The 27,057-nt window shown below is 34.8% G+C and overlaps 2 protein-coding genes and 1 long non-coding RNA gene across 3 annotated transcripts in view; all 3 read left to right on the top strand.

Annotated features, from left to right (window-relative positions):
• The first annotated feature begins 105 nt into the window (after window positions 1–105).
• Window positions 106–4,916, top strand: LOC123629760. The gene is made up of 3 exons (XR_006732219.1): window positions 106–147; window positions 2,589–2,682; window positions 4,877–4,916. It is a non-coding gene; the product is annotated as an uncharacterized LOC123629760 (long non-coding RNA).
• Window positions 4,917–8,250: 3,334 nt separating this feature from the next.
• LOC123629742 (POTE ankyrin domain family member A-like) lies at window positions 8,251–19,195 on the top strand. The gene is made up of 5 exons (XM_045539158.1): window positions 8,251–8,419; window positions 15,912–15,945; window positions 16,221–16,293; window positions 18,808–19,021; window positions 19,129–19,195. Exons 1-5 carry the CDS (start codon window positions 8,289–8,291, stop codon window positions 19,193–19,195), a joined length of 519 nt encoding a protein of 172 aa, XP_045395114.1. The 5' UTR covers window positions 8,251–8,288.
• Window positions 19,196–20,376: 1,181 nt separating this feature from the next.
• LOC123629746 (ankyrin repeat domain-containing protein 26-like) overlaps window positions 20,377–27,057 on the top strand; it is a 33,838-nt gene continuing 27,157 nt past the window's right edge. Inside the window, exons 1-4 of the mRNA XM_045539160.1 lie at window positions 20,377–20,544; window positions 21,206–21,343; window positions 22,751–23,710; window positions 25,337–25,554. Coding sequence (XP_045395116.1) covers window positions 20,470–20,544; window positions 21,206–21,343; window positions 22,751–23,710; window positions 25,337–25,554 — 1,391 coding nt within the window. The 5' untranslated portion in view covers window positions 20,377–20,469. The remainder of the gene's footprint in view (window positions 20,545–21,205; window positions 21,344–22,750; window positions 23,711–25,336; window positions 25,555–27,057) is intronic.

The following is a 27,057-nucleotide window of genomic DNA, read 5'->3' as shown; positions in this document are numbered from 1 at the left end:
AATGAATGGTGATAGACTTGTATATGTATTTAAAATGTATGATAAAAATGTTCTCATGAGTGTATCTGTGAATACCATTTTATAGACAAGATGTCTGCATTAAAGCCTGGAAAAAATGAAGATGCAGAATCACCTCAGGATTTGGAGGTACTGTCTATTGTTGTTGTTATTTTAAAATATAAGTATCAAATGATGTTAGAACCTAAAAGAAAATGTTTAGACTTTATGTTCTCACCTCTGTTTATGCCTGTAAAGAGTTAGTTTCTTGTATTTTCAGCTCACAATTAACAAATTGGTTATTGCATAGTACAATTCTTCTCACCTGTGGGATTCATTTAAGAAGCTACTATAGTATAGTGCAACAAAATAAAGCTTAGAAAAGGAATCAGTTTGGGTTCTCAACTTAGGTTTTTCTACAACAAAAGAATTATTCCAGGTCAACTTATGATCAAATGAATCATTCTATGTTATATGTGGGTGTGTAAAAGTCCTAATGATACTCAGAGAGAAACTGTTTGAACGATTGTCTTTTCCAACGTGGAACTTAAAAAGATAATATCTGCAACTTGAAGGTGTTCGTATAATTGGGTTGTTAAGTATAGATCTGCAAACAACATTTCCAGACAAGGAAAAGTATGGGAACAGTAAATATGTAGGACTATAGTAACAACAGTTCAGTTTAGTGGTGTTTTAATAAGTAGAATTCATTTTTAAAAATAGAAGCCATTGGATATTTTTGTGGCATCCATGTTTGTACTAGTGTCAGCATAATATAATGACAGTGTACATTGAAGTGACAACTGTGGAAAGATATGGGAAGGGTCTGATGATAGAACAGCTGCTGCACAGTGGTACCAGCACTGAGTGGAAGCCAGAAGACATGTTAGTGTCCTGGTACTGTCGCTTAGTAGCCATGCAATCTTGAAAAAAATGAATGATTTATCCTATTCAGATATCAGTGACCTTCTTCATAAATATGGTACTAACATCTATTCCTTAAGTACGCGCAATGAACAAATGTGGTAAGAAACATAAAAACATTTTGTAAACTGGAGAGAGTGTTTATACAAATGAGGGACCAAATGATTACACTGATACTCACTAACTTAATGAATGCTGAAGGTACTTTTTGCAAACCAGAAGGCAGTAGTCCTAAGAAAAGAATGGAAGTTATAGCAAGCATATGGATTCCTAATTTTGGTTATGTTCAGTTTCCCAGCAGACTATTACCAGAGATGTCCTGTGGGAATATAGTGATTTGATGCTTGAGACCTTCCTGATGGGATTTTACATGTTTTGACGTTGATTAAATGTCTGTTATTGAGTACCAACTACATGCTGGGAAGTAAGACACTGAATATACAAGATGAGGGAATATGCTATAGGGGTAGGAAGAGAAAAATAAGTAAACAACAAAGAGCTATAGGTCATTATAAGTTCTGCATATAAGGAAAACAGAGACTGGTTAGAAAATATTGAGGTAGTTTGTAGTTAGGATGGGGATGGAAATGTGAATAGAATTCTGTAGTCAGAGAATATCTTTCTGAGGGTGACATTTACATCGCCGACTTTCACATGACTAGGAATGAGCAAGCTACGTGAAAGTCTAGGAGGAGGACATTCTGGATGGAGAGATGAGTGGATCACATCTCTTCATTTTACCCTTAACATCCTGGAATGACCAGGAAGCAGGAAATGGGACAACCACCATCCTACTCAATTATTATTAAGTATAGAAAAAATGTACAAATAAGTGTCCAGCACCATTTAGATGCTTTATGAATAAATATTCTTATAATTCTCTCTTCATTAAGGTTTGCTATTCTTTTTTGCAGTTTTCTTTTTAATTGGGAAAGAGTTACATATACTTTACTTTGTGTATCTCTAATATTTGTTTGCTTTACCTTGTACATGTGTAACATTTCCTTGGTTTTATTGAAATATGACATAAAGATATGTTTTTTTACTACTCCATCATTTTATTCATCCGTTTATACTATCAGTAAAAACTTTATTAAAAAATATTTAGATATTTGCAAGCCCTTGTTTCCAAAATGATGCAGCTTGTTAAATGTGCTGTTCTTCCTGAACTTGACATACTCTGATGTTTGTTATCATGCTAAGTATCTTATTTTAACACTAAACATTTCGAAGGTTAAAATTATTCTAAATATTTAATTATGTAATTATTATAGTAGGTGTATTGTATGTATGTATATATATTAAATACTCTTCTTATTTTTGGTGGGGATTGTAAAGTACAATCAGGTATTTTGAAGTTACTTCCTTGTTGAAATGTGCATACCCATTAATATTTTGTCTGTGACTATATTGCCTTTTTCCTCCATTCTTGGTTTTCAGAGTCAATAGCCAGAAATAGATAAAAGGTAACCTTGAGCTGGATAACATTTGTGAAGTTCCCTGTACAAATGTTTTGGTTTTTCAATACATACTTCTCTTATTTTTAAGTCTAATTGCCTTTACAATAGGAAATTCAGGTAGTTTTAAGAATATGATTGGAAAATTTTGATGGAATTCATTATTTTTATTTTTTAATTGAAACTTATTATTGATATTAATTTTAACAGAATGTCTCCACGAATCTCCCACAGAAGTATGGTGGTGATTTACGGTGGGCTGCAGTTCACAAACAAGAATACACCATAAATGGACAAGTAGAAGGTAAGAACCATATTTTATTAAAAGAAAATCATTTAACAGACTGTTTATTTAAAAACATGTACACTGATACATTCTAAAATCCAAAGAATATCATCAAGCATCAAGAAGCAGGCATATGTAATGGAGGGTGGTCAAATAAAATAATTCTTCAGAAAAAGGAAGAGCAGAGTGTTTGAAATGTGGGAAGCATATAAAGTGAGCTTCCAATACCAGAGTGTGTCAGAGAAGTATAGCAAACATTTCTCACTCTTCTTATCTCCCTCACTGTTGGGAAGGCACTAAGGATTGAGGCACCTAAGCCTGCAGCACTATCTTTTCTATACCATAGAGGAATAGAAGCATATGTGGTCAGCTGTACACATGCATAATTTAATGTGGTTTGAAATGTTCTTACTTCATAGGGTAGAATTAGTACTGCTCAAGATAAAAACTTTGGAGAGAAGAAGAGAATAGGGTCAGTTATTGAGAGATGAGGGAAGATAGAGGCTGATAAGCAGCCCATTAGAAACATTATGACTTGTAATACAATTTCATTTGTGGGGACATGATAGGGAGGAACATGAGGCTAGATTCCAAAAGGGTCAGTTCAGGTAGAGGAATGTGGAAGTACACTCAGTGTAGACCAGAGCGTCTCAAACTTTCATCAATCAGCTGTGTTAAAAATGCACATTCTGAGTCAGCAGCTCTGGGATTCTGCATTTCTAGTAACTTCTCAGCTGATGCTCCTGCTGGTGGGCCTTGGGTATAGACTTCTTTTTAGAGAAATCTGGAAGAAGAGCCATTGGATAACAGTTTAAGACGTTACAGGATCAGGGGAAAACATTATTTTGTTATCATTTCTGAGCATGTTTGTAGCCAGAGGGGAAGGAGCCAAGTGATGAGGAAGGAGAAATTAGAGATGTGAGGTACTACTGCTAAATGAAGAGGAAAGATGTGGTGGGAATAATAAATCAAAGATGTTGAAGGAGGAGAATAAGGGGCACAGATCTCTACATGACTGCTGTAAAGGAAGAAAGATTGTGAGGGGTGAAGGAGGGAGGAATGAAAGAAGTTAGGAAGGTGATTTTGGAGTTGATGAGGAAACTTGGGAGCACTTCAGATGACTTCATTATATTTACACTCAAACAGAAGCTTAGATTCTTGCTACTTTAAAGGTTAGTAGAAGCAGGAGGGAGTGCTAGAATTGGGGTGAACAATAGTAATTTATTTTTCCTCCCCATAGCTGTCAGACAGCAAATATACATGTTGCATTAATATTAGTTAATCAAATGAGATTAATTTGAATATAGAAGCATCAGCCGCTTTTTTAAGATAGCTAAATTTTTGGTAAGGTAATTGTTTCATAAAAGTCTTTTAAAGACTACTTGGTAACCAAACTAATTTTAAAAAGAAAAAAAATTACAGAGTTCATCCTTGAATACTAAAATTGTTATTTCAATATAGAAAATTTATTATACATTGCTTCTTAGATGTGGTGTTAAGGCTTTTTGTATGTGTGTGTATCAAGAAAGTTTAAGATGACTAACCCAGAGGATACAAGAAATGTAGGCATACCAATAGCCCATATAACTAATGAAAAAGGTGAATATTTTCATTAACTAGCATTCTACAAATGAATCCAAGCTGATCAGTTCAGAATAGTTTTTCCGATGAAAGATGAATTATGCTCTCAACTGCATTGCAGCTGAGTACTTCTAAATCGTGGGACAAATTGAAGAACATGATAACTAATTATAGTATAATGGTACAAATAATTCTGCTGGGTTGTGTTACAGATATGCTGTAGCATTCTCCCATCAGTTTTGATGGTTACCCTCTCAGCGTCATGACTTTCTCCGCTGATTAATGATCCCTTTTCCCCTCATCAATCAGCATGTTCACACAGATCTATGGCCACTTTCCTCTTCAGTTAACAGACATAGCTAATAGTTAATAGAATTTGTGAGTGAATCTTTGAGATGTTGTATGCCTTGGACCAGGTGTCTCCCCAAGTGGTTTCTTGAAGCTTGGGTTTTTTTTCTTTTTTTAATTAGAAATATTTCTTAAAGAAGTAAGTATTTCATCATAGATTTAGCTTCATTTAAACTCTAAATTTATACAATGAAAATTTTATTTTCTATCTATTTCTATAAAGACTGTCTTTTACCTCACTCTTCTAACTAATCCAATTTAATTCAATGTATGGATTTTTTAGCAGAAGAAGACCTAGAAGTGACATCAGAGAATGAGCAAGAGAGTCATGAAGGAAGTGAAAATAACCAGCCACCGGTATGTAAAGATTTAAATTTAAATTTCTGGTTTAACATAATTTTCTTCATTTTAATAACATCATTTTGCACTAACCTGTTAGAGTAAATAATCATTTACTATTTTATAATTTTATTTATTTATATTTTTATTTTTCCAATTTATTTATTTATTTTCATTTTTCAAAAAAATTTCAGAATATTATAGGTCTACAAACATTTTGGTTATGTGTAATGCCTTTGCATTGCCCAAGCCAGAGCTACAAGTGTGCCCATCCCCCATACAGTGTGCTATGCGCTCATTAGTTATGAGTTTACCTACCCCCATTTAAAGTAGTTATGCAACTGAAAATATTCTTACAATCTCTAGTAACTTATAGCTGATGTTTACCTTGGAGTTGAAGCATATGTTTTTCCAAATTTTGTTTACTCTTCCATTTTTACAACTTCCTTACATGATAAAGAGGGTGACATCAAATATTGAATTATAAGCAATAGAAATTATGAGTAATTTAAGAGTGATGACCACTGAGTTGTATTCATGTCAAAGGAGTAACCATTGCCAGTGGTTCAGAATTTTCAGTTTTATGTTATCAATCATTAATGGCACGGTTAAAGATTTCTTCTGCCTTGTGGTCTCTAATTGACTTCATCATCTATGTCCAGGGTGAGAATAGGGTCATAAAGTCATCTGTACTGTCTGTTAAGGGACTCATATCTTTAAGAAGGGGTCCTTTGGTGTTAGGGTACAAACAACTTTCTAACTTGTTTTAATGTGGGAAATCATGAAATGTTATTATATTTTTAAATTCACTGTCATTAGGAGACTTTAGACTGTTAGTGGCCTCTGAATGGAGGTTTTTTCCAAGTTCTTGGTGTTAATCAGGAAAAGAATTTTAGGATGGACCATGAAAGTCAAGCAGGAAGCTTTATATTGAATGATTGAAAGCAACAGTGCACTCTCTCAAGAGTAAGAGAGTGGGCAGGCTTTGAAAAGAGCATCTGCATCAGGAGGAAGAGGTTTTTGGTGTTCTGAAGTCTTATTAATCGAGGGGAGGAGTATTTATGAGTAAGGGGCTGACTTTTGCTATGAATTTGGGTAGTAATTCCTAAAATTGGGTTTGCTCTCATTTTAATACTGTATATGGCTGTCTTTGAGCCATCATGGTGATTTCAAGGGTGGAGCAATTGTAAAACTCCAGTAATAATTGGCCTAAGTTCATGTAAAATGACAGAAATCATAATGACAAGCCAGCTGAAGCTGGTTCTTGCCTATGGTTAACAGCCCCTCTAGTCAGCTCCTGTCTAAGGGTTATTTACTGTAACATCTGCTCCCACTTTGCAAGTCCCCACATGTGATCTCAGCCCTGTCTCTGAAACTTCTCTTCTAACAAGACTATATTAGAACTAGTCTTAAGCAGATTGTCCATCTAGATTCGTGACATTATCATCTTATGGTATATCATTTGAATTAACATTTAAGAAATTCCTTTTCTTTCTAATTGGTGTGTTGATTTTGGATCCTAATAATTAAAAGTGTGACACTCCCCAGTTAGCAATCTTTAGAAAAAGTACTTAAGTGCTACCCTTTCTACTTTCTCTTCATCAATTGCCTGATCCATTCTGATTTTCTACTTATAAAAGTTCATGGGTAAGATGGAGTTATCTAAAGATATAATTGTATATAGAAATAGATTTTATCTGTTATGTAAATGATAGGAGTTCAGAATATTTTTTTCATAATCATTATTCCTTAATCAACCTGTTTCTCCATCTCCAGTCTTCCAAGTGGCCTAAGGACTGGGAAGCTAATTCATTCATATGCCATATCATCTCAACAAGAATAAATGTAAAATAAGTTAATAAAAGTATGTAGTAAGGTCTAGGATTTTTTCACCCCCTAGTGACTTAAAGATGAATTGCATTGATTTGAACAATAAAATGAAAATACAGTGGGAAGGAAGCAGTGACTGAGAAGAGATAAATATGTGTCTAACCTTGAGATTTGCAACAAATATGCCCAGCCAAGTGAATCTGTTTAATGTGCTTTTATGTGTGCAAGATTCATCTATTTGATTCAAACTGTTGGAACTTAAAATTCCATCATAACCACTTTAAATATTATTGACCAGAAACATATATAGTTCCACATAGCTTTTAAAATCGCCACTCTCAAATGTTTGTGAAATCAGAATTTACATTATGTTGCAAATATGGTATAAGATTTGACAAGTATGATTTGATCATATGAGTAGAAAAATCCCCAGCCAAAAATACAGTATTTGACTCCAAAATGGAAAGGTGAGTTCTGTACGTTGAGTTTTAAAGCTACACAAAAATCTAGAGATACTCTTTTTTAAATGTCGATGTAGATGAGGCCTGCCCCCCAATTAAGGCATTTAGTTATTTTGCCAAAGTCAGACAGTTAATTTATCTGACTAGTTTTTGACTAGTTTAATCTCGTAATTTACCTGATTCAGCATGATGCAATTCCACTATCTCTTTTTCTTTTTTTGTCAGAAATTGCTAGGTAATGCCACTTTAGGAGCTTTGAATGAATCATTTAATCTTTCTCGGTTTTACTCCAGTTATCAGTAGGTGAAGGAGCTAAAATAGATAATTACTTTATACTGTACATCCTCCAACTGTAAAATTGTATGGCTACTGAATGTGAAATTTGGGAAGCATCTCATTTTTCAGGACTCCACACCAGCAACTGAGCACTTGCACTCTGCTCGTTGTGTGGTGACAAACTTGGTTCATATACATTTGTGTGTATCTTCGTCTTTTGATATTTCTCTATCCAAATGAAAAAAGAATGATAAACGGCAGCGTCAAAAGATTAACTTGGTGCAGAAAAGGGAAAGCTTTCTCTCTGTTCCTGAAGCCTTACAATATTGCATCCTCTAAATCTGGCCATTTAACGTAAAATCCAGGTGATAAGACAGAAGAAGACGTGATTTATGTCTTTGTCTTTTTCTTTCTGTCTCTGCCAGTCAAATGGGGGTGGAAATTCCTATTATCCAGAGAAGAGTGGATGTGAATAACAACAAAAAATTAAGAAGGGCCCTTTTAGAAATTTGGGAAAATTCTGTTTCATTCACTCAAACAGAAATGAAGTAGACTTTATAAAAATTTCAATAATACCATAATAATTATAATTATATGGTAATTATGTACAATAATATTCAAGTAAGCACAAAATATTTAATGATTAAAAATATGACAGTTAAGGTGAGTCAAGGGATAAAATCAATGAAAAGAGAAAAAGTTATTTTTATTGATAAGGTAATAACAATTATTCGTACTATCAAGCTTTCATTAAAGGTTGAAGAAAAGGAGAAGCACAAAAGCAATAAAATGGCAGCATCAGAAAACCTATGTGATGGTGCTGGTGATGACAGTGACGATGACGCATTACTTCAAGAAAGAAAGAGTAGAAAAACTGACAGTTGGCAATTTCCTAGGATGGAGAATGAAGTGTGTGATAGGTAAGCCTGTAGCAATATTTAACAGTAGATAATTTTATTGTGCTATACAATTAATTCTAATTGGACTAATATTCATGATTAACAAATTTTATGCTTTCTGTAGGTATATTCAGCCTTGCTCGGTGATCAGAAAAATGCACATTAATGATGTAACATATTTTCCAATGATACTGGCATTTTATTAAAAGATTAGCAGTGTTGGCAAATGTGAGGAAAATGCATTTTGATACACTGTTGGTAAATAAAATTGACAAATCCTTTTTGAAGTGTAATTTAGTAGCATGTATCAACACTTCAAATATGTCACTCCTTTGGCCTACCAGGAACTTAGGATCTGGGACTAGATGCTGCAGGAAAACATGACTTGTAGAAACACATGTAAACACATACGAGTTAAGGACATTTATTCTATATTGTATATAACATACAAGAAGCCAATATATTCATAAAATAGATAGCCTATGTATGTCAAAGATCTATAATATATGTGTGTTCAGAATATTTATACAAGTGTGTTACGTGCATACATGTATATGCATGTTAAAGATAGTTACTGTAACATCATCATCTCAAAAACTTCGAGGTAGTCTACATACCAATCAAGAAGGAAATAGTTACATTGTCATGTCCATATAATAATGTCATATGCAACCATTTAAACAACAAAGTTAGATCTGTAGTGTACTGATTACTTCACAATTGATGGATATTTAAAGCATATAGTTTGATGACACATCTTAAGCAAATTATGTTAGAATTCTTGTAATATCTGCTGAGGTTCAAAAGGATGCTGCATGCTACACTGCAGCTCTACCTTGTTCCCAACAGAATTGCTAATTATTGATTTGTTGGGGTTTTGTTCTCAATGCATGAGTGCTCACCTGCTGGATCCTCACATTAATCCAGATATTGCCAAGGGATTGCATATCCATATCCCATATAAACATTTTCATATTTTGGGTAAAACTTACTAAAATACATCAAAGGATCTTTAATCTACTAACCAGGTATTGGCCACCTCATTCTGTAGAAAGCCAGATAGTAAATGATTTAGGCTTTGTGAACCACAGGGCCTCTGTTCATTGTAGTCCACAAACTGTGATAGACAGTAAATAAATAGACACGGTGGTGTCCCAATTAAACTTTACTTATGAAAACAGGCAGCGGGCTTGACTTGGCCCCAAGACACTAATTTGCTGACCCCCGTGCCAACACCAAGGTGCTGCTAATGTGGTGAATCTTCTTTGTAAAGATAGCCTGAATTCATGGCATTAACCTTCCTTTTAAATATATGTCAGTATGCATCATACCGTATTTTCTACAGTGACTTTATATGTTACAAACATTCAGTTTAAAAATGAGATTATTTTGTGCATTTACCCCTTTTATTCCTGTCCTTGAATCAGTATTTTAGTATGAGTGATTGCTTTCTATATTTGATGAGTATAAAATATCCTGCAATTGGATGATGTTTCTAAAGGCAAAAATACTACTTTTGAATGTTTTGGTGTTTCTATGGTCTTTTTTATAAGTATGGGCAAAAGTATAAGCAAAAATCAGCTTATATGATCTAGAAATGTTCATAGGATCTTGTAATTCTATAATTTTTGTGAATTTATTCTTTAATACCTTGGTCTGGCGTTTTTTAAAATGCCATATGTATACAATTTGGAAACATTTAAAGTGTGAAAATATACTATATAATTATTTTATAGTGATTGAAATATATAGCTAAACAAGAAGAACATTAGAGTGTCCATGATCATGCCACTTAGGTATGATGGCCTTGAAAAAACTGCCTAGTGTCTGCACATGGACTTGAATTTCTTTGCCATTCACTCTTGAACTCATTCCAGCAATTTTCACTCCCAACTCTAGTGCAAAATTGGTTTTCTCAAAGTTCCCACTGATTTTCACTTTAATAAATCTAGATATAATTTCTGAGACCTCATTTTACTCACTCTGTCAGCAATCTTTTCTCCAGTGAAAAACTCTCTCCTCCATAATCCCTTTTACCCTTGACTTTCAGTATATCACTCACTCACCTGGTTTTTCCTCCTTCTTTTCTAGTTCATCCATCTTAGTCTGTTTTGTGTGTTCATCCTCACACCCCACCTTTCGCACATTGAAGTGTCCCAGGGCTCAGTCCTCAGGCTTCTTTCTCATGACTTTTACTACCTTGTGTGTGCTAATGATTTTCTTAATTCCAGACCTATAGACAAAACTGCCTACTTGACCTCCCTCTTTGGTTAGCTATTAGGTATCACAGCTTACGAGGTCCAAAATTGAGCTATTGATGTTCTTTCTTATACCTCACCCTCATCATGGAGTCTTTCCTACCGGAGTTAATGGGAACCCTTTCAGTTACTCTGGCAAAAACCTTGGGGTAATCCTTGACATCTCTCTCTCTCTCATTCTCTCTTTTTTTCTCCCTCTCTGTCTCTGACATCTCATACCAAATCTGTCAGCAAATCTTGTCAGGTCTTCCTTCAAAATAGATGCAGAAACCATTCACAGATTGGTGAAGCCACCACCAATGTCTAAGCCACCACCATCTGCTGTCTAGATGAGTGTAACGCACTCCTAAATGGTCTTTTTTTTCTAGTCCTCTTTCCATCAATGCTTAACCCAGTGCTCATATTAAAACAAGTCAGAGGATGTCATTCCTCTGCTCAGAACATCCCAATTGCCTCCCATTTCAGTCAGAGTATATGTCACCATTCTTCTTAATACCTAAAAGGAAGCACGTGATCTGATCTTTAGTCCCTCTGCCTTAATTTTCCATTTTTTTAAATCCCTTTAGCTCTGCTACTGCCTCATTGAACTTCTCACTATTCCTTAAACTCTACAGGCACACCTCTGTACTTGGCAGTTCTGTCTATTTTAAATGGTTTTCCTCAGAAATCTTTCTGGCCTCCTTTTGTCTATTTCTTCAGTTCTTTCCTTAACAACTGTTTTCTCAGCAAGGCTTTTTCTAGACATGCTAACATTTCCACCATGCCTCTTCTCCGACACATAAACATTTCATTATCCTGCTTTACCTTTTCTCCTCTAACATATGATGCAGTTTGCCCAGCTTTTCTGTTTACTGTCATTGTGTGTTTCCTTCACTCTCATGATAGGACTTTTGCGTGTTCACTGCCATACCCCTGTGTCTGGAAAACAGCCTAGCATGTAATGTCATAAGGACCTACTCCATACACTTGTATTAACTGAGTGTATGGAGTTTACCCTGTGGGTATTGTTTTAATCATTAGACTAAATCTCATTTAAAAGTGTGACATGGGTTCATTGTGACAACTTTACCTAGCGGTTATGCATTTTTGAATTCTTACGTACACTTTAATAAGCTATATTCTGTATATTTATTTGTTTTCATTTAGGGAGAAAAGCCCAATAATGTGTTTACTCAGTATTTACTCTTTTACTGTAATGATGATTGTCTTACATATGGTAAGACAGATCAAAGGAATTGCAAACTTCATTTGTGTTTATTAAGAAAAGTAAAATATAAGTGAGGTAATTTTAATGGACTTAACAATTCTTTCCAAAGAGTGGTGAGCCTTCAATATCTGAAATAAGAAGATGAAGTTGGAATTTATTGCTTTCTCTAGTAAGAGAGCTATGCTGGTGAGGCAGTTTCTTCCGACAGAGCAGTTGCTGATCTTACACAGGGTTTTGGGAAGAGTGGCATTGAAGGACTGGCAGCCTTTCAGAGGAATACGTGGGTTGACATCATCTGTACTAGCACGGTTATTTGAGTGACACAGTGGTTGAGTGCTGGGCACTCCCAGGCATGTTTATTGGAATGAGTTTGTGTCTGACTGGCTGTCTCTCAGAAGCAAGTGGCTGATACTGATTGGTGAATGAGGCCAGTGGTCACTGATGGATTGACTAGATTTAAAACTACTTGGGGGTGGCTATTTGTTACCATGGCTACAGATCAGTCATTTTCTAAGTGTGAGGACCAGACATTTTGTGTTGAAATCAGCCTTCTATCAACTATGTTCAAAATGAAAACTATTTGTTATTCTAGAATCGTAAACTTATTTTGCAGTTTGAGTCAAGAGCAGTTGTTTGATAATTGCTCTCAGGAAGATTTCTCCCCAACCCCCTTTTCTTTCTGGCCTGCTTAGTCTTAAACAGAACAGTTATCTACATGATTCATTTTATAGCTGTTACTTTTGTTTTTGTTTTTGATATATTTAAAGGCTCATGCTCAACTCCTAACATAATCTCCTGTGGGAAATTTTGGTTTCTTTGTAAATTCATATACGTATATGATAGTGATTTTCTTACACATGTGTTTATTCCACAAAAAAGTAAATACACTTTTCTGTTGGTATATCTTACTATTTACATTAGAATTAGCTAGGCTAAAAGTATATAAAAGTCAAAAAATTATTTTATTTTCAAACAAAATTATAATTCATCACAATATTACCATTTATAAATCCTATATAGAATGATATATAGGTATTCTAAAAGTAAGGATTTCCCCTAAGATATTTGCCGATTTCTTACATTCATGTTATGTGTGCTTCATGCTATTTTATAACTTTTGAAGTGAAACATTGTCATATTTAAACAGAAAACCAAAAATATAGCACAAATCTAATTATTGCTCCTATGCCTAAGAATCATTTCTTGTAGGCAGTGAGCTCCCAGCTTTCAGTGTAGGATTCAAGGTCAGCGTAGCGTTCACCTCTCAGCATTTGCTTCTATGTATTTTACACTTTTCCTTTCAAGTTCCTAAGAAACACCTAGACACCCTGTGCCTCATCTTGGTACTCACATTCTTTCCTTAAGTTGGTTGGCTTTCTCCTACTTTTTGCCTGGTGAGCTTCTTTTATGTATTTTGTCTGTTCTGTGAAGCCTTCCCTGGGCTCATGTAGAACTTTTCAAAAAGATTCAGTCTTGTGTATCACATTGTATCATAATTGCATTTGACCTTTTTTTTTGAAGCAAGGAATATGTATTTCTTTGCATATTGTTGGTGCTTCATAATATTTTTTTAAATTAATAAGTGAATTGAAATGGAGAAGATGTAGAAGTTTATAAAAAATTCCCTTTTATATATTGTCAATAGAATTATTAGAAAACATTATCTCTTTTATGTGTTTGTTTTAAAGTACTGGTCCTGCATTGCATATAAGGGAAGTAAAGAAAAATGAAAATGAAAAACAGACCTCAAACGAATCTGTGATGAGCAGTGTATGCGCAGGCCAGTTTAGTACCTGGAGGTGTGAATGATGACAGCGCCTGAAGTGAAATAGAATGAAGGAACATAAAATCTATAAGTCCTTTATGTCCTTGTAAAAGAATGTCAGCAGTGATTACTTTTACTGGAAATATAATAGTGTTGCCTGCCAAAACTAGAGAATGCTCAACTGTATCCATGCTGTGAAATGATTGATTAAGATGAGGACAAGTGAACTTGTACAAGGAGTAGAGCAGTAGTTTCTTTTTTTTTTTTTTTGTATTTTAAGCTAAGTATTATTATTTTTCATTTCAAAATATTAAGAGAGTACAAATGTTTTCATTACATGGGTGGGTTTTGTAAAACTTGAGTCAGGGCTGTGAGTGTGCCTGTATCCTCTGAGCAGTGTTCAGTATACCCTTCAGGGTGGTCTGTGCCCCTTTCCCTATTTCCCCCTGCTTGATTTCCAATGACTTTTAGTTCCCTGTGTGTCTGTGTGTGCCCCTTAGTTAGTTGTAATTTATTATAGAGTGGATGGAACTAGAGACCATTGTCCTAAGTGAAGTAGCTCAAGAAAGGAGCAGTTTCAATAAATGGTTACCATGGAACCCTGACTGTAGTGGACAGCATGGACAGCTCTTGAGTGACATTTTCCTGGGAAAGGCAATGGAGAAATGGGTAATAACTGAAGAAGAATGTGGGATTCAAGGGAGTTTTATTTCTTTATTTTAAATTAGAAGCTTTTAGAGAATATATTTGTATGCTGTTGGGAATGACCAAGTAGAGAAGGAAATTTAATTTTGTTTACATGTCTGAGCACTAGAAACCTTCATACATTACGTTTTAAGCATTTGTAGTAAACTAATTGTCCTTAGAAGTTCTATTCATGTATGATTTTATAGTAGGATGTTATTTCTTCAGAACTGGTTCAGAAATGAAATTTTCTAATTGAATTAAAGATGCCAATGATGACTTAAAAATTAAACTGTAATAGATAGGATTTTTAAAAAGTGTAGTAAAAACACACAGACACTTAAGGCATATTTATTACAGTTTAAACATTCCTTTTTGACCATGTATATATTACAGTACCTTTGCCAGTAGCATAATAAATACCTATGATTTGGTAAGGTGCTCTAAAGTATCAGGTATATGTGTCAACTTTATAATTATTTAGATTGTGGGGAGGGCTTTCTTCATGTACAATAAAAAAGCAAACTATTATGATCTACCACAGATTATTACTTCTGGATTATAAAGTTCTAAAGTATAAAATAAAGTTTCATTGTACCAACAATGTCATTCACATGTATTACATGCTGAATAGAATAAGTATTTGTTGAATGCATGAATGAACAGTTGAATAGATAAATGAATGCTTGCTGATGACGTTCTGTAGAAAAAATAAATGTTTAGTTTATTAAAATATGTTTCCAAAATTGGTTGAGTATAAAACCTTTTAAGAAAACATTTGTAAGGTTTAGAAGTTATTATGTATGATTTTGGAAAGAAATGGAATGATAATATTGTTTCCTCTGCTATCATCTCACTTAAAACACTTAAAAATAAATGTTACTTTCACATCACATGGGGAAACCCATGCTTTGGAGTCAGAAACCTGGGTTTGAATGCTGGGTCTGCTACGGACAAGCTTTATGGGCTTGAGCAAGTTCTGTGGCCTTTCTGTGCTTAGCTTCTTCCTTTATAAAATACCTAATGTGTCACCTACCTCACAGGATTATGGTGAGGACAAAAATGAGTTTACCACATGCACAGTGCTTAAAATAATGCATAGTATCTGCATAATAAGTTCGGAATGAGCTAGCTAATACCATCATGAGAAAAACGTTTCCCTCATATAAGGACATAAGTATGATTTCCCAAATAGGTTTCAGTGCCAGTAAAAGCTTGTTTTTAGTGAAAAGGAGAATAATCACAATAAAAATACCCTGATAGATTTCTTTCTATCAAATAATGTAGCTAAGATGTGTTTCCTTTTGTTTTGAATGTCAGAAAGCTTGATCTAAATTTAATTCTTTGTTATGATATTATTAATATATTTTCTGTATCTCTTCATATTACTTTCTATCATTTAAACTTCCTTGTAAAAATTATTATATTTTATATTGCCTGTAAATATAATTACCTGTAACATTTTGAAGAGGAGAAATAAATTTACATATGAATTTTATCATATAAAAATTAGACATTTATATATACAAAAGTTTTAGCTATTCTTTGTATTTCATATATTTATTGTTTCTCTGAAAGAAATTGTTTGTGTTTTTCCAGGCCTGCAAAGAAAACACCTAATGAAAAGAACAAGGTATTTAAAAATAAATTATCAAAAATATTGTTAGAATATGTATTATACAACATAAAATAAGAAAATAGTGGACATTTTGTTGTAAAGTCATTTGCTTTGAAAAAGTGGTAAGAAGCAGTAGGCATCGATAAAGGTATCCTTCGAACAAAAATCCCTTTCTTTTAGAAGAACCTATGATTTTATTCATATAAAAGTTGGATAACTAGCACTTCTGTACATTTTTTTATGCTATGAGTATTTGGAGACATATTGAAGCAGTGTTATTTATTTTGTAGGTGAAAGAACAAATACAGTCTATGAGTGACCATGATGACTTAACTTGGTCATCTGCAACAGCCCCAGAGGATTGTGAGTTGCCTTCCTCTTACTATCAGCATTTTATCTTGCTTGTTGAACAGCTTGGAATGTATTGTAAAGGTAGAACCATTGTATAAATGTAAGACCTTCTTACGTATCCTAAGTAACATATATGTACCCATTGCTTAGCACGGCACCATACAGCACTGATGTGCTATAGTCACGAGTTCATCCCAGAAATATACTTTATGTTAATGTACAATTAGAACTAATGTATATTGTGCACTGTCAGCTGAAGAGTTATGATAATTCCACTGTGTTTTTCTCTGTGTGAATGGCATGCCCAGTCTTTTTGTTGACTCTGCTTCTCCTCCTACCTATAGCCAAGGGCAGGTTGCCATTAACTCCCACCTAGAATATTGGAATACACTTAAAACTGTTTTCCGTTCTACCCTAGCTGCCCAAACTGTGGTCTACTCTTCAACCATAATTATATATTTTGAAAACTCCAGATCTCATCATGGTCCTCCCTTGCTTAAAACGCAGCTATCACCTTTCATTGCTATAAGGTTAAAGATCTCAATTCTCCAGCATTATACTGCATAATTTTCTACCCTTCTTTCTCTCTGTGTTCCAGCCACCATCTTAGATGCTTGTCGCTCTAATCAATGGCTTTCATGAAGCATAATTAATATATGATAAAGACATAGATAAAATATACATTTTGATAATTTTGGACACATATGGAGACATTAAACCATCACCACTGTCAAGATAGTTAACATCCATCACTCACAAAAGTCTCCTCATGCCCCTTTATATTCCTTTATTAAGAAACTACTCAATTGTTTTCCAAAGTATTTGTACAGTTTTTCATTGCCATCAGCAGTATCTGACAGTTCCGGTTGCGCTGTATTGCCACAAACACCATGTTGTGCCATTTTTTAGAATTTTTAAATTTTAGGCATTCTGGTGGGTGTGTATTGTGCATATCATAATGGTTTCAATATACATTATCCTAATAACTAATAACCTTGAGCATCTTCCCATATGCTTACTTGCCATCTGTATGACTTCTTTGTGAACTATCTTTTTGGAGGTTTTTTAAAATATATTTTGGATACTTTTACTTTATTAACAATGTTTTTGTTTTTTTTTTTCTGCAAGGACTTTGTCCCAGTTTGTGGTTTAACTTTTCTTTCTGTTGGTAGTATCTTATAAAGAGAAGAAGTTTATAGTTTTAATGAAGTCCAATTTATCTATTTGTTCAATTATGGATTTTGATTTTCATAGCATGTCTAAAATGTCTTTGCCCAGCATAAGATCACAAAGACTTTCTACTGTGCTTTCTTCTGGAAGTTTTCTAGTTTTAGGGCTTATATTAATATTTGGATCTATGGTTCCATTTTGAGTTCATTTTTGGTTATTGATATTCAATTGTTCTGGCACCAGATGGTATCTTTCCAATTATATAATGGAATGTAATTATTTCAGTGATATTGTATAGTTTTCAGTGTATAGGTTTTCTTGATTTTACCAGTTTTGTCTGTATTTCATTGTTTGATGAAGTTGTAAATATTTTTAAAATTTTAATTTGCTTGTTTTTTGCTAGTATGATTTTTTTCCCAGCCTGGCTCATGGGAATGGCCACTCTTCCTGGCTCTGTGTGAACACCAGGCATGGTTTCCTCTATTTCTTTTAGCTTTTCCCCACCCCCCACCCTTGGTTTAGGTAGTTTCCTAGCAAACATGCACTGTTCGTTACTCTACTAAATACCCAACAGGGGATCTCTGCAGGTCTCCAGGTTTCTTTCCCTGTGCTATTCTCTCCTATCCAGTGTTCTGTCCTGTGATCTCTCTCTGCCTTGGTTTTACCAGACTCTCAGTTTCATCACCTCAACTCGGGGAGTCTGGGAGACTCTACCTGAGGTTTTTCCTCCCTCAGTCATGGCCTGGAACGTCTGTCAAGGCAGAGAGCTGAGGCATTCATAAGGCTTAGCTCACTTGTTTCCTTTCTTTCGGGGATCATGGTCTCCATTGCTTGAAGTCCACTGTCCTGAAAATCGTTGTTTAATGTGCCTTGTCTATTTTGTTCTGGTTGTTTCAGGTAAGAAGGTCAATCAGCACCTGTTCCTCCAACTTGGCTGGAAGCAGATTGCAGTGGAGCTTCAGCCCAGGCTGTAGAGTGGCTGGAATGTTTTCCTTCTCCCTTTGCTCAACTGCTTCCTTTCATCTTCTGTTTTTCAGTGTTGCCATCCCTTCCTCAGAGACAGTTTGCTGGGCTCAGTGTAGATCAGTTTTTCTTAAGTGCTCATAGAACTCTCTTTACTTATAGCATCTATCTGAATTTATAATTGTCTTTGTTCCTGACCACACTTAAAGTATTTAAATAAGAACAGAGGTCTTATCTGTTTTATCTTCAGAGCTGGGTGTAAGGTCCTCCACATTGCAGGCCCTCGCTATATATTTGTTCATTGTATGAATGAATGACTGTTAAATGTGCAGTCCTTTATATCCCAAAAGTACTCATGTATTTTATATCTTTATTGTTTTCTCCCTAATACAGATTTTGTTATCCTATTGAAAATGCAAGATGCCATTCTTTCCCAGCAAAGATTAGTAGAACTTAAAAGCAATGAGTGTGAAAGACTCACAATAAAAATTGGAAAAATGGAAAACGAGGTTAGCGTTCTGCAAGATGAGCTCTATGAAGCTAAAAAAATAATGTCACAGTTAAATTATGAAAAAGCCATATGGGAATGTGAACTCTCTACTTTGAGGTATGACATCCTAGTTTTAAAGAAATGTTTGCATGTACTGTTTACTTCACACTAAAGATCTACAGGAGAATTTGAGTAATTGCTACTTCCATTCTGGGGTTTAACAGGGGTAAAATCTGTGATGTTGTAGAGTGTGAAATTCTTCAAAGTAAGACAGTAAGTTATAAACTGTGAATATGTCTACTAATAAATGCATATTCTTTTACTTCTTAATGCTAATGGCTACATAGAAGTCTAAAATTTGGAAATCTCATTATTCCAGAAATTATGTTTTGAATTTTAAAATTTTCTGTATTATAATCAATGCTACAAGGAACAGCTTTGATATAAATATTTTCCTACATTTCTAACTATTTACTTTGAATAATTTCTTCAATGTAGAATTTTTGGTGAAAGTATAGGAACTTTTAAAGAAAGATCTTTGATCAATATTGATATTTTTTTCTCAAGAAACTTCATATTAATTTACAATTGAACAGAATGTGAAATGGCCATTTTTCTCAACCCAGAATGAATTTTAAAAATTTTATATGCTTTTATTCTGAATATGCATGGAACAAAAAGTAACATGGAACATAATTACGGATTTGTTTCTTCAACATCATTCTCTCATACAGAGATAAAGTTAATTCAGAGTTCTATGTTAAAATACATATTATCCTATGTTATTTAATTAAATATTAGATCTTCTCTTGTTCCAAAGCAGATTTTAAAATTTTTTATGAAATATAAAATAATGAGCAAGATACACTGAACATGTTACCAAACAAAGAAATGCAAAAGGTGTGGGGTAATAGATACTGGACTCCTTAGGCTGTTCCTGGATCATGGTAATCTGTAGATACATGTTCTGTGAAAGACATGGGAAGGTGCTCTCCTACACGGTAAATTATTGTTAGGGATACCTGCAATATGTCATGAAGTTGACAATTTATTTCTACTGAATGTCTAAGCTTGTTTATAAACAGTGACTTTTTAAAACTTAGTTAACTTGAAATGATCTGCCCTAATTGAGGGGTAATTATGACTGTGTGAAAACAAGGAAACTTTCAACTTGTATCTTTAGTGGATCATTGCCAGTATTCTTTTCCATAATATTTACCAGAGGTACTAGTAACACAAACTTATCAGTTAGCAGATAGTTCTTTCATCAGTACTCTTTATATCCTTTGGAAGAGACTGAAATGAGAAATTAAAAACCTGAGAAGTAGGAAAAATATTCAAGAGCATGGAAATTTTATTAGGATAATAAACCAACATATGAAGAGGCAGATCATAAAGTGGACTTTGTATTTTCTACAAAAAACTAATTTTAAAAGATAAGTGTATTTAATTGCAGATGTACCTTAAAAGAAGAAGGAGAGAAGAGAAGAAATGCTGATCTGTTATATGAAAACACTCGAGAAGAGATAAGAAAAAAGGAAGAGGAATGCAGGAAAGAAGTTGAAATGAAACAACAAGCTGAAGAGTCTGTCAAAACACTGAATGCAGAAATGAATATATTAAGAAACTATTTGTCTGAGGTAAATTGATCTTCGGTAAAACTTTCTATTTTTTTTATATTTCAGCTTATTATGTGAGTATAAAAGTCCAGGTTATATATATTGCCATGTCCCGCCCATCACCCCCCCCGCCCCCGAGTCAGAACTTCAACCATGTCCTTTCCCCAGATTAACTTCATGTCAACAATATTGCTTACATCAATTTGGTAAAATATATGTTATGTAGGATTAAAACACAAGAAAAATGTTATCTTAAAAATGAATTATGGCATTTTTAGCTAAAATTCCTTATTATAAATATTGGCATCTGATAAGTGTTCAGTATATGCGTTCTGCATGGAGCAATGAAGGGAAAGTTGAGTTTAATCACTAATAAAAATGTTAATTTAGGCATTTTTATATTACAGTAAGGTCTATAGCTTTGAAACTCTAATGAAACTAGTTTAATGTTCTGTAAATTTTTTTTCACAGTACTATATATGTGTGTATTTAAAATTGTTGATCTTTGATGAATTTAGCTGTCATTTATTCAATTAAAATTGGAGTAATTCTTGAGACAAAAAAGTCCTTGTCTTCCATAAGCTCTTGCTTTTCACAGCTTTGTTAAAGGTTATACTCTTAATTAACTTTTTGGACTTTTTTCCCTGATGCTATTAGACCAAAAACTTTACTATATCTCTAGCTTGCAGAAAAGTACAACGAGAGTCAGAGGCAGCTATATGGAGAGCGGAATGCCAGACAATTACAAGGTTGGATTCTGGCCAATCAACTTTACACACAAACTGAAACAGAAATGACTCTGAGGGAAATGGAATCTCAGGTATTTTCTTTAGTCATTTTCACATACGTGTTTGTGTGTGCTTGTATGTGTATATATTAATATGTAAAACACAAACTATATGCATCTTGGAAAGTATAAAGTATTTTAAGCTGCGTGTCTGTGTATTTATACATGTATGGCAGTGATGGTGGTGGCATTTTTGGCCCATTGGATAAAATATTGTTCTCAATTCAGTTACATTTCTCTGCCATAGTCCAGTAGTTATAGTCACAATGGCCTCATCCAAATCAGAGGCTTTTAATGTTTTCTGTAGGAATTGATGGTATTTTCATAATCTCAAATCCCTTGCTACTAAGAATAGATGTTCTAGTTTTGGGAAGTGATTCCATTCCCTTGATATATTAATGGAGAGGTTAGTTTATTACTTGCACTGATGGTTAAGGAGGAAAAGGACAGCCAGTTCAGAGACCATATTTGGGATGCCATGCTCCTCACTATGGAGAGGAGTTACAATTTGCTCCAAGTAGTGTCTTATTTCAGTACAAAGAGGTTTTGCAAACAATAGTATGCCATAACATAGACTTAGTGAGAATTTTTTGATAAGTGTTTTGTTCCTAGTAAAATGATTGAGTGCATTTTCCCCTGTTCACACTGATTACGGTTTCAAACATTGTAACCAGGAGAAAATAAGAGCCATTGTGATGGCAATTCATGATTTTCTTAAGAAGAGCTCAATCAATGTTATCTTAGTTATGGCTGGTGTTTTGAAATGAAAGGCTTCCTTTGTGTTTATATGCTTACACAAGAGAAGTAACTGTGATTTGGTAGAGGTAGAATCAGAAGACCTGGGGGAAATTCCACAGCTTGCCTACATTGTTAACCTCTCCTTTTCAGAACTGTGATAACTAAATGAGTTTGTTGATGTATGTAGAAATGGTGTAGGACAAAGCCTAGATACATCATTTGTCCACCAATGTACCATACACACTGACTACAAATAGCTAGGAAGGTAGAATATCTATAAGGAAATTTTATCTGTCCAAATATATGCAAAGCTAAGTCTCTTCCTATGGGTAACGCAGAGGTTAGCTGTTACAGTGTAAACCCAATTTTTTAATGTAGTCAAATCTATAAATCTTTCTTCTTATGCCTTTGATTTTGTTGTAATTCAGGGAAAGGCTTTTCCAATTCTGAGATTCTTAAAAATTCTCTAATGGTTTCCTTTTTCCTTTCATGGATTCATTTTCCAGAAATGAATGTTTGATGTTTTGAGAATTTATGCTCTATTATACAGTGTGAGGTTTTGATCCATCTTCTATTTCCAGTTGGATATCCTCTTATTGCATCATTTTCAATGTATAAATGGATAGGTTCTCCTTTATTTTAAGAAGAAATCATATGTCATTTCATTGAGTGCTAACTAAAAGTTCCCTTTGTTGTACTTAGATTTGTCAGAGTTATGAAAAAGAACGATTTCTCATGCATACAAATGACATGTTGCATGAAGAAATAGCCATGCTACAAATGGAAATAGCCACAATAAAATATCAGAATGAGGAAAAAGAAAATAAGTATATCAACCACATTAAAATTGTGGAAGAAGTGAATGAGAACCTTCAAATGACCATGAAAAAGAATGTGGAAAAGTTAACAGACACAGTATCTCAGTATAGTGACCAGCTTAATGCTCTGGCATGTGAGAATGCCTTGCTAAATGCTCAACTACAAAATGAAAAAGAGAGCAAGGAACAACTGCAAGCAGAACTTGAATCCTGCAGTTCTAGACTGACTGCTGCAATACATGATCAATACGTTGATCAAATTCTGATGTCAGGAAGAGACGTCGAAATGTCTTTCCAGAGAGCAGGACATGAGTGGTTTTGCTTACGGAATGAAATAAATGTACCTGTGTCTGATCTCAAAGAAAACCATGAGATTTTTGGTCAAAACTGTTCTAAGGCTCAAAGTCAAATCGGTAGCCTGGAAGATGAGCTCCATAGCACAAGAAATGTTCTGAGAGATAAGACTCTGTCTTTGGAATGTGTCCAAAGACACCTCTACCAAACAGAATGTCAAATGGAAAAGATGAATCAAATGTATGAAAATGAACAATATCACGTGAAGAAATACATTGGACAACAGGAATATCTAGAGGAGAGAATATCTGAACTAGAAAGAGGAAATATGTTGCTTCGAGAGCAACTGGTGTACGCTCACAGCAGAGCAGAGCATAAAGAGGAGACACTGATGAATATGCGAGAGCAATTTCAAGATACTGTGAAAAACCTTCTAGCTGAGAACGGAAAGCAAACCCGTCTGCTAGAAGATAGAAGTAAGCAGTTAATCGGTGAATGCAATCAGTTGAAAGAAAGGCTGTATCAAAATGAAAAAGGGAAACCAGAAGAAGTAAGTATCAAGAAACATAAATCTTTTTCAAAGTTCCTGAAAGAAAATTTAAAGTAATCTTTGTTTGTGACCATATGTTGAATCTAGTTGAATATAAACATATCTAGATGATAAATGTATTTGCAATATCAGGCTAGAAACATACCTTGTTTCCAGCTAATAAAAGTTATACATAAAAAATACTTTTTTTAAATTTATATTTTATTTCAGGATATTATGAGGGTACACATGTTTTGGTTATATTTTATGTCTTTGCCTCACCCAGGCAGGGTTTAGAAGCACGCTCTTCCCCTCTACCATGCTCACCATGTCCATTAGTTGTGAGTTTATGCCCTCCCCAAACCCCTAATTCCTGGAGAATATTACTACCGTGTGAGCGCCATAGTGTTGATCAGTCAGTGCCAATTTGATGGTGAGTACATGTGGAGGCTATTCCTCTGATCCTGTGATACCTTATTGTGGATAATGGGCTCAAGCTCAATCCAGGAAAAGTATAAGTGGTGCTAGACCACTGTCATTTCTTATTGTCATACACAATTGTGTAATATTCTTTGTATACATATACCAAATTTTAGTAATCCAGTCATGAATTGACGGGCACTTAGGTTGGAACAGAACATGGTAGACCGTGGTCAGGTTCAACAGTAGAAGCAGGAAATTCAAGAAACAGCCACACAGTTTATTGCAGAAAAATTAAGAGAAGTCAACCTATTTTTACAGGTTAGTTAAGTGTGAACTGCACTTGCATTCATTTCCCTGCAGATTATATTGTCATATGTACATTGTGTGTGTTTTTTCTACTACACTTTTAGCAACTGGTTTTGTAGATTTCTAGAATGAGGGTGGCGTTTGTTTCTCCCTTTAACTTTTTCAGTTTCTATCATCATTACAACTAAATCGATCTTTGAGAGTAGTGATGCACCTTAGAGAATCATTTGTATATTTAGGCCAGTTAGCATGCAGTTAGCATAAAACAATAGTACTAGGAAAAGAAAAAAAAAATGGGATTTAGAAATTCTACCATACTCTTGAATTGTACTTGTGTTACAATGTTCAGTTTTTAAAATTGTAAATTATTTCTATTCTTTAGATTATTAGATTCCTTGAGTACTAATTTATGAATGATTCAATTTTTTAAAACCCAAATTGAATGATCGATTTAGTTGATAATTGCTGATAAATATTTTAAACCTCATCTTCTTTTGTCATGTATTTAAAATTGCTCTCTGAGGATGGGTGTGGTGGCTTATGCCTGCCAGCACTTTGGGTGGTGGAGATGGGAGTATCACTTGAGAACAGGAGTTCGACACCAACCTTGGCATCATAATGAGACCCCGTCTCTCCAAAAATAATAAAATGTGCCAGACATGGTGGTGCACATCTGCAGTCCCAGCTAGTCGGGATGTAGAGGCAGGAGGATCGCTTGGGCCCAAGAATTGGAGGCTGCCGTGAACTGCGACTGGGCCACTGCACTCCAGCCTGTGTGACAGGGAGATACTTTCTCTAAAAACTAAGATAAAGCAAAATCAAATAAAATCACCGTCTGATTCAAAAGTGAAGGAAACAAATATGCAAGAATTGTTTAGGTTGTCACTGCTAAAAATGTATCCTTTTAATTTGTTTCAGGCACAAGCAGCATCGGAAGAATACAGACGACAGTTGAGAGAGAATCATCTGGCTGCAGTAAGCAGTCAGAGGGAATTCAGAATGAATAATCTTGAATCCCAAATCTCCAATATGACAACTGCTCCAGAAGATTTTCATTGTATTGAACTGGAAAAATATAAACACTTCTATCAATTAGAGTTAGAAGACAGAAAATACTTGCCAAAGAAACTAAAAATGTAAGTCAAAATATGGAATGGAAAATAAGTTAAGATCATTAATTTGCCTTGAAAGCACGCCTTTTACTAAGACAGGTTCATGAAATTAGTGGGAAGTGAAAGATAGCTAGATAATATAATTTTGGAAAATTATATTAATAAATAAACTTGCCTTTAAAATGGGAGTGCAGAACAGTTTACATCTCTCCCTCTTTTCTTGTTTTATCTGGCTTTGTTTCTCCTTAATAGTCTCACGTAGTTAACCTGACCTGATAGTCCTTGAGCTAAGTATTTTGGAAGCTTTATGATTTAGAGAGGGATACTGTCATAAAACTGCTTGTCACCATCCCCCTAAATGAAAATATTAATGAGTTTGACTCCTTTTTGGAAGACTACAGCCCGAACCAAATAGCCAAGTACTGCAACTACTTTTGGTGCATTCTGGCACTCAGTAAATTATCTTGTTTATATTGGTTTACCAAAAATAATAATTTCTACATTTTCTTTTTTTTTTATTTATTCAGGATGTTATGGGGGTACAAACATTTTGGTTACTGAAAGGGTGAATGAATGACCTAAAGGACACATTTCACACACAGGTTATGTGAGAGCAATGTGGCTGGTTTATTCACCCGGGTGTGGGTGGGCTGAGTCAGAAGTGTCAACACAGAAGGGAGTTCAATCAGGTTTTTTATAAACCGGGATAGCCGACCCCCTCCCACCAGCTGTGTTCAGTTCTTTGTTTCTGGGCCACACTGGCAGGTGGAGAATTGCTTCCTGCTATGGGCAGCAGAGGACAGTGGGCACAACAGTTGTTTGTAGTACATTTTTCTTAAAATGACCAAGTCCTATGGCCCCTTTCCCCAGTCGCATCCATCCTTCTGTTCTGGCATAGTCCTCATCAGGAGACCTAGGGAGGGATAGCCTTGGTCTCCATCAGGGAGGGAGCGGGAAGGAATGCTGGCTGCAGCTGTCTGATCTACAAAGTCCGGGGTCTCCCCAGACTGCTGTGGCTATTGTTTTATGAGCCTAAGCTTTGCATTAACCACATTCTGTCCTATACATCCTTTTTGGGTTTCTACCTGTAATAAACCTAACGGTTGCATACAATGCTGTTTGCCCTGCCCAAGCTTGGGCTACAAGCATGTCCCTTCCCCATACAGTGTGCTCTGCTTCCATTAGTTGTGGGTTTACCCTCTACCCTTCCCCCGACCAGCACCCACTCAGTATTACTACCATGTGAACACCATAGTGTTGGTCAGTTAGTACCAATTTGATGGCGAGTACATGTGGTGCATGTTTTCAACCCTTGTGATACCTCACATCAAAGGACGGGCTCAATCTCTGTCCAGGATAATATAAGAGGTGCAAGGCTCTTTCAGACATCAGCCTAGGCAAAAAATTTATGAAGAAGAACCCCAAAGCAATCACAGCATCAACAAAAATAAACAAATGGGACCTGATCAAATTAAAAAACTTTTGCACAGCCAAGGAAACTATCATTAGCGTGAATAGACAACCTGC

This window comes from Lemur catta, unplaced genomic scaffold, assembly GCF_020740605.2.
Source record: "Lemur catta isolate mLemCat1 unplaced genomic scaffold, mLemCat1.pri scaffold_41_ctg1, whole genome shotgun sequence".
Classification (NCBI taxonomy): Eukaryota; Metazoa; Chordata; class Mammalia; order Primates; family Lemuridae; genus Lemur; species Lemur catta.
The sequence above is the reverse complement of the archived record's forward strand: the minus strand, read 5'-3'. Positions and strand labels throughout refer to the sequence as shown.

Coding starts and splice junctions, on each gene's coding strand:
- LOC123629742 (XM_045539158.1), top strand. CDS start 8,289: ATGGCAGCATCAGAAAACCTATGTGATGGTGCTGGTGATGACAGTGAC. Junction 15,946..16,220: donor CACCTAATGAAAAGAACAAG/GTATTTAAAAAT, acceptor TTTATTTTGTAG/GTGAAAGAACAAATACAGTC. Junction 16,294..18,807: donor TGCAACAGCCCCAGAGGATT/GTGAGTTGCCTT, acceptor TCCCTAATACAG/ATTTTGTTATCCTATTGAAA.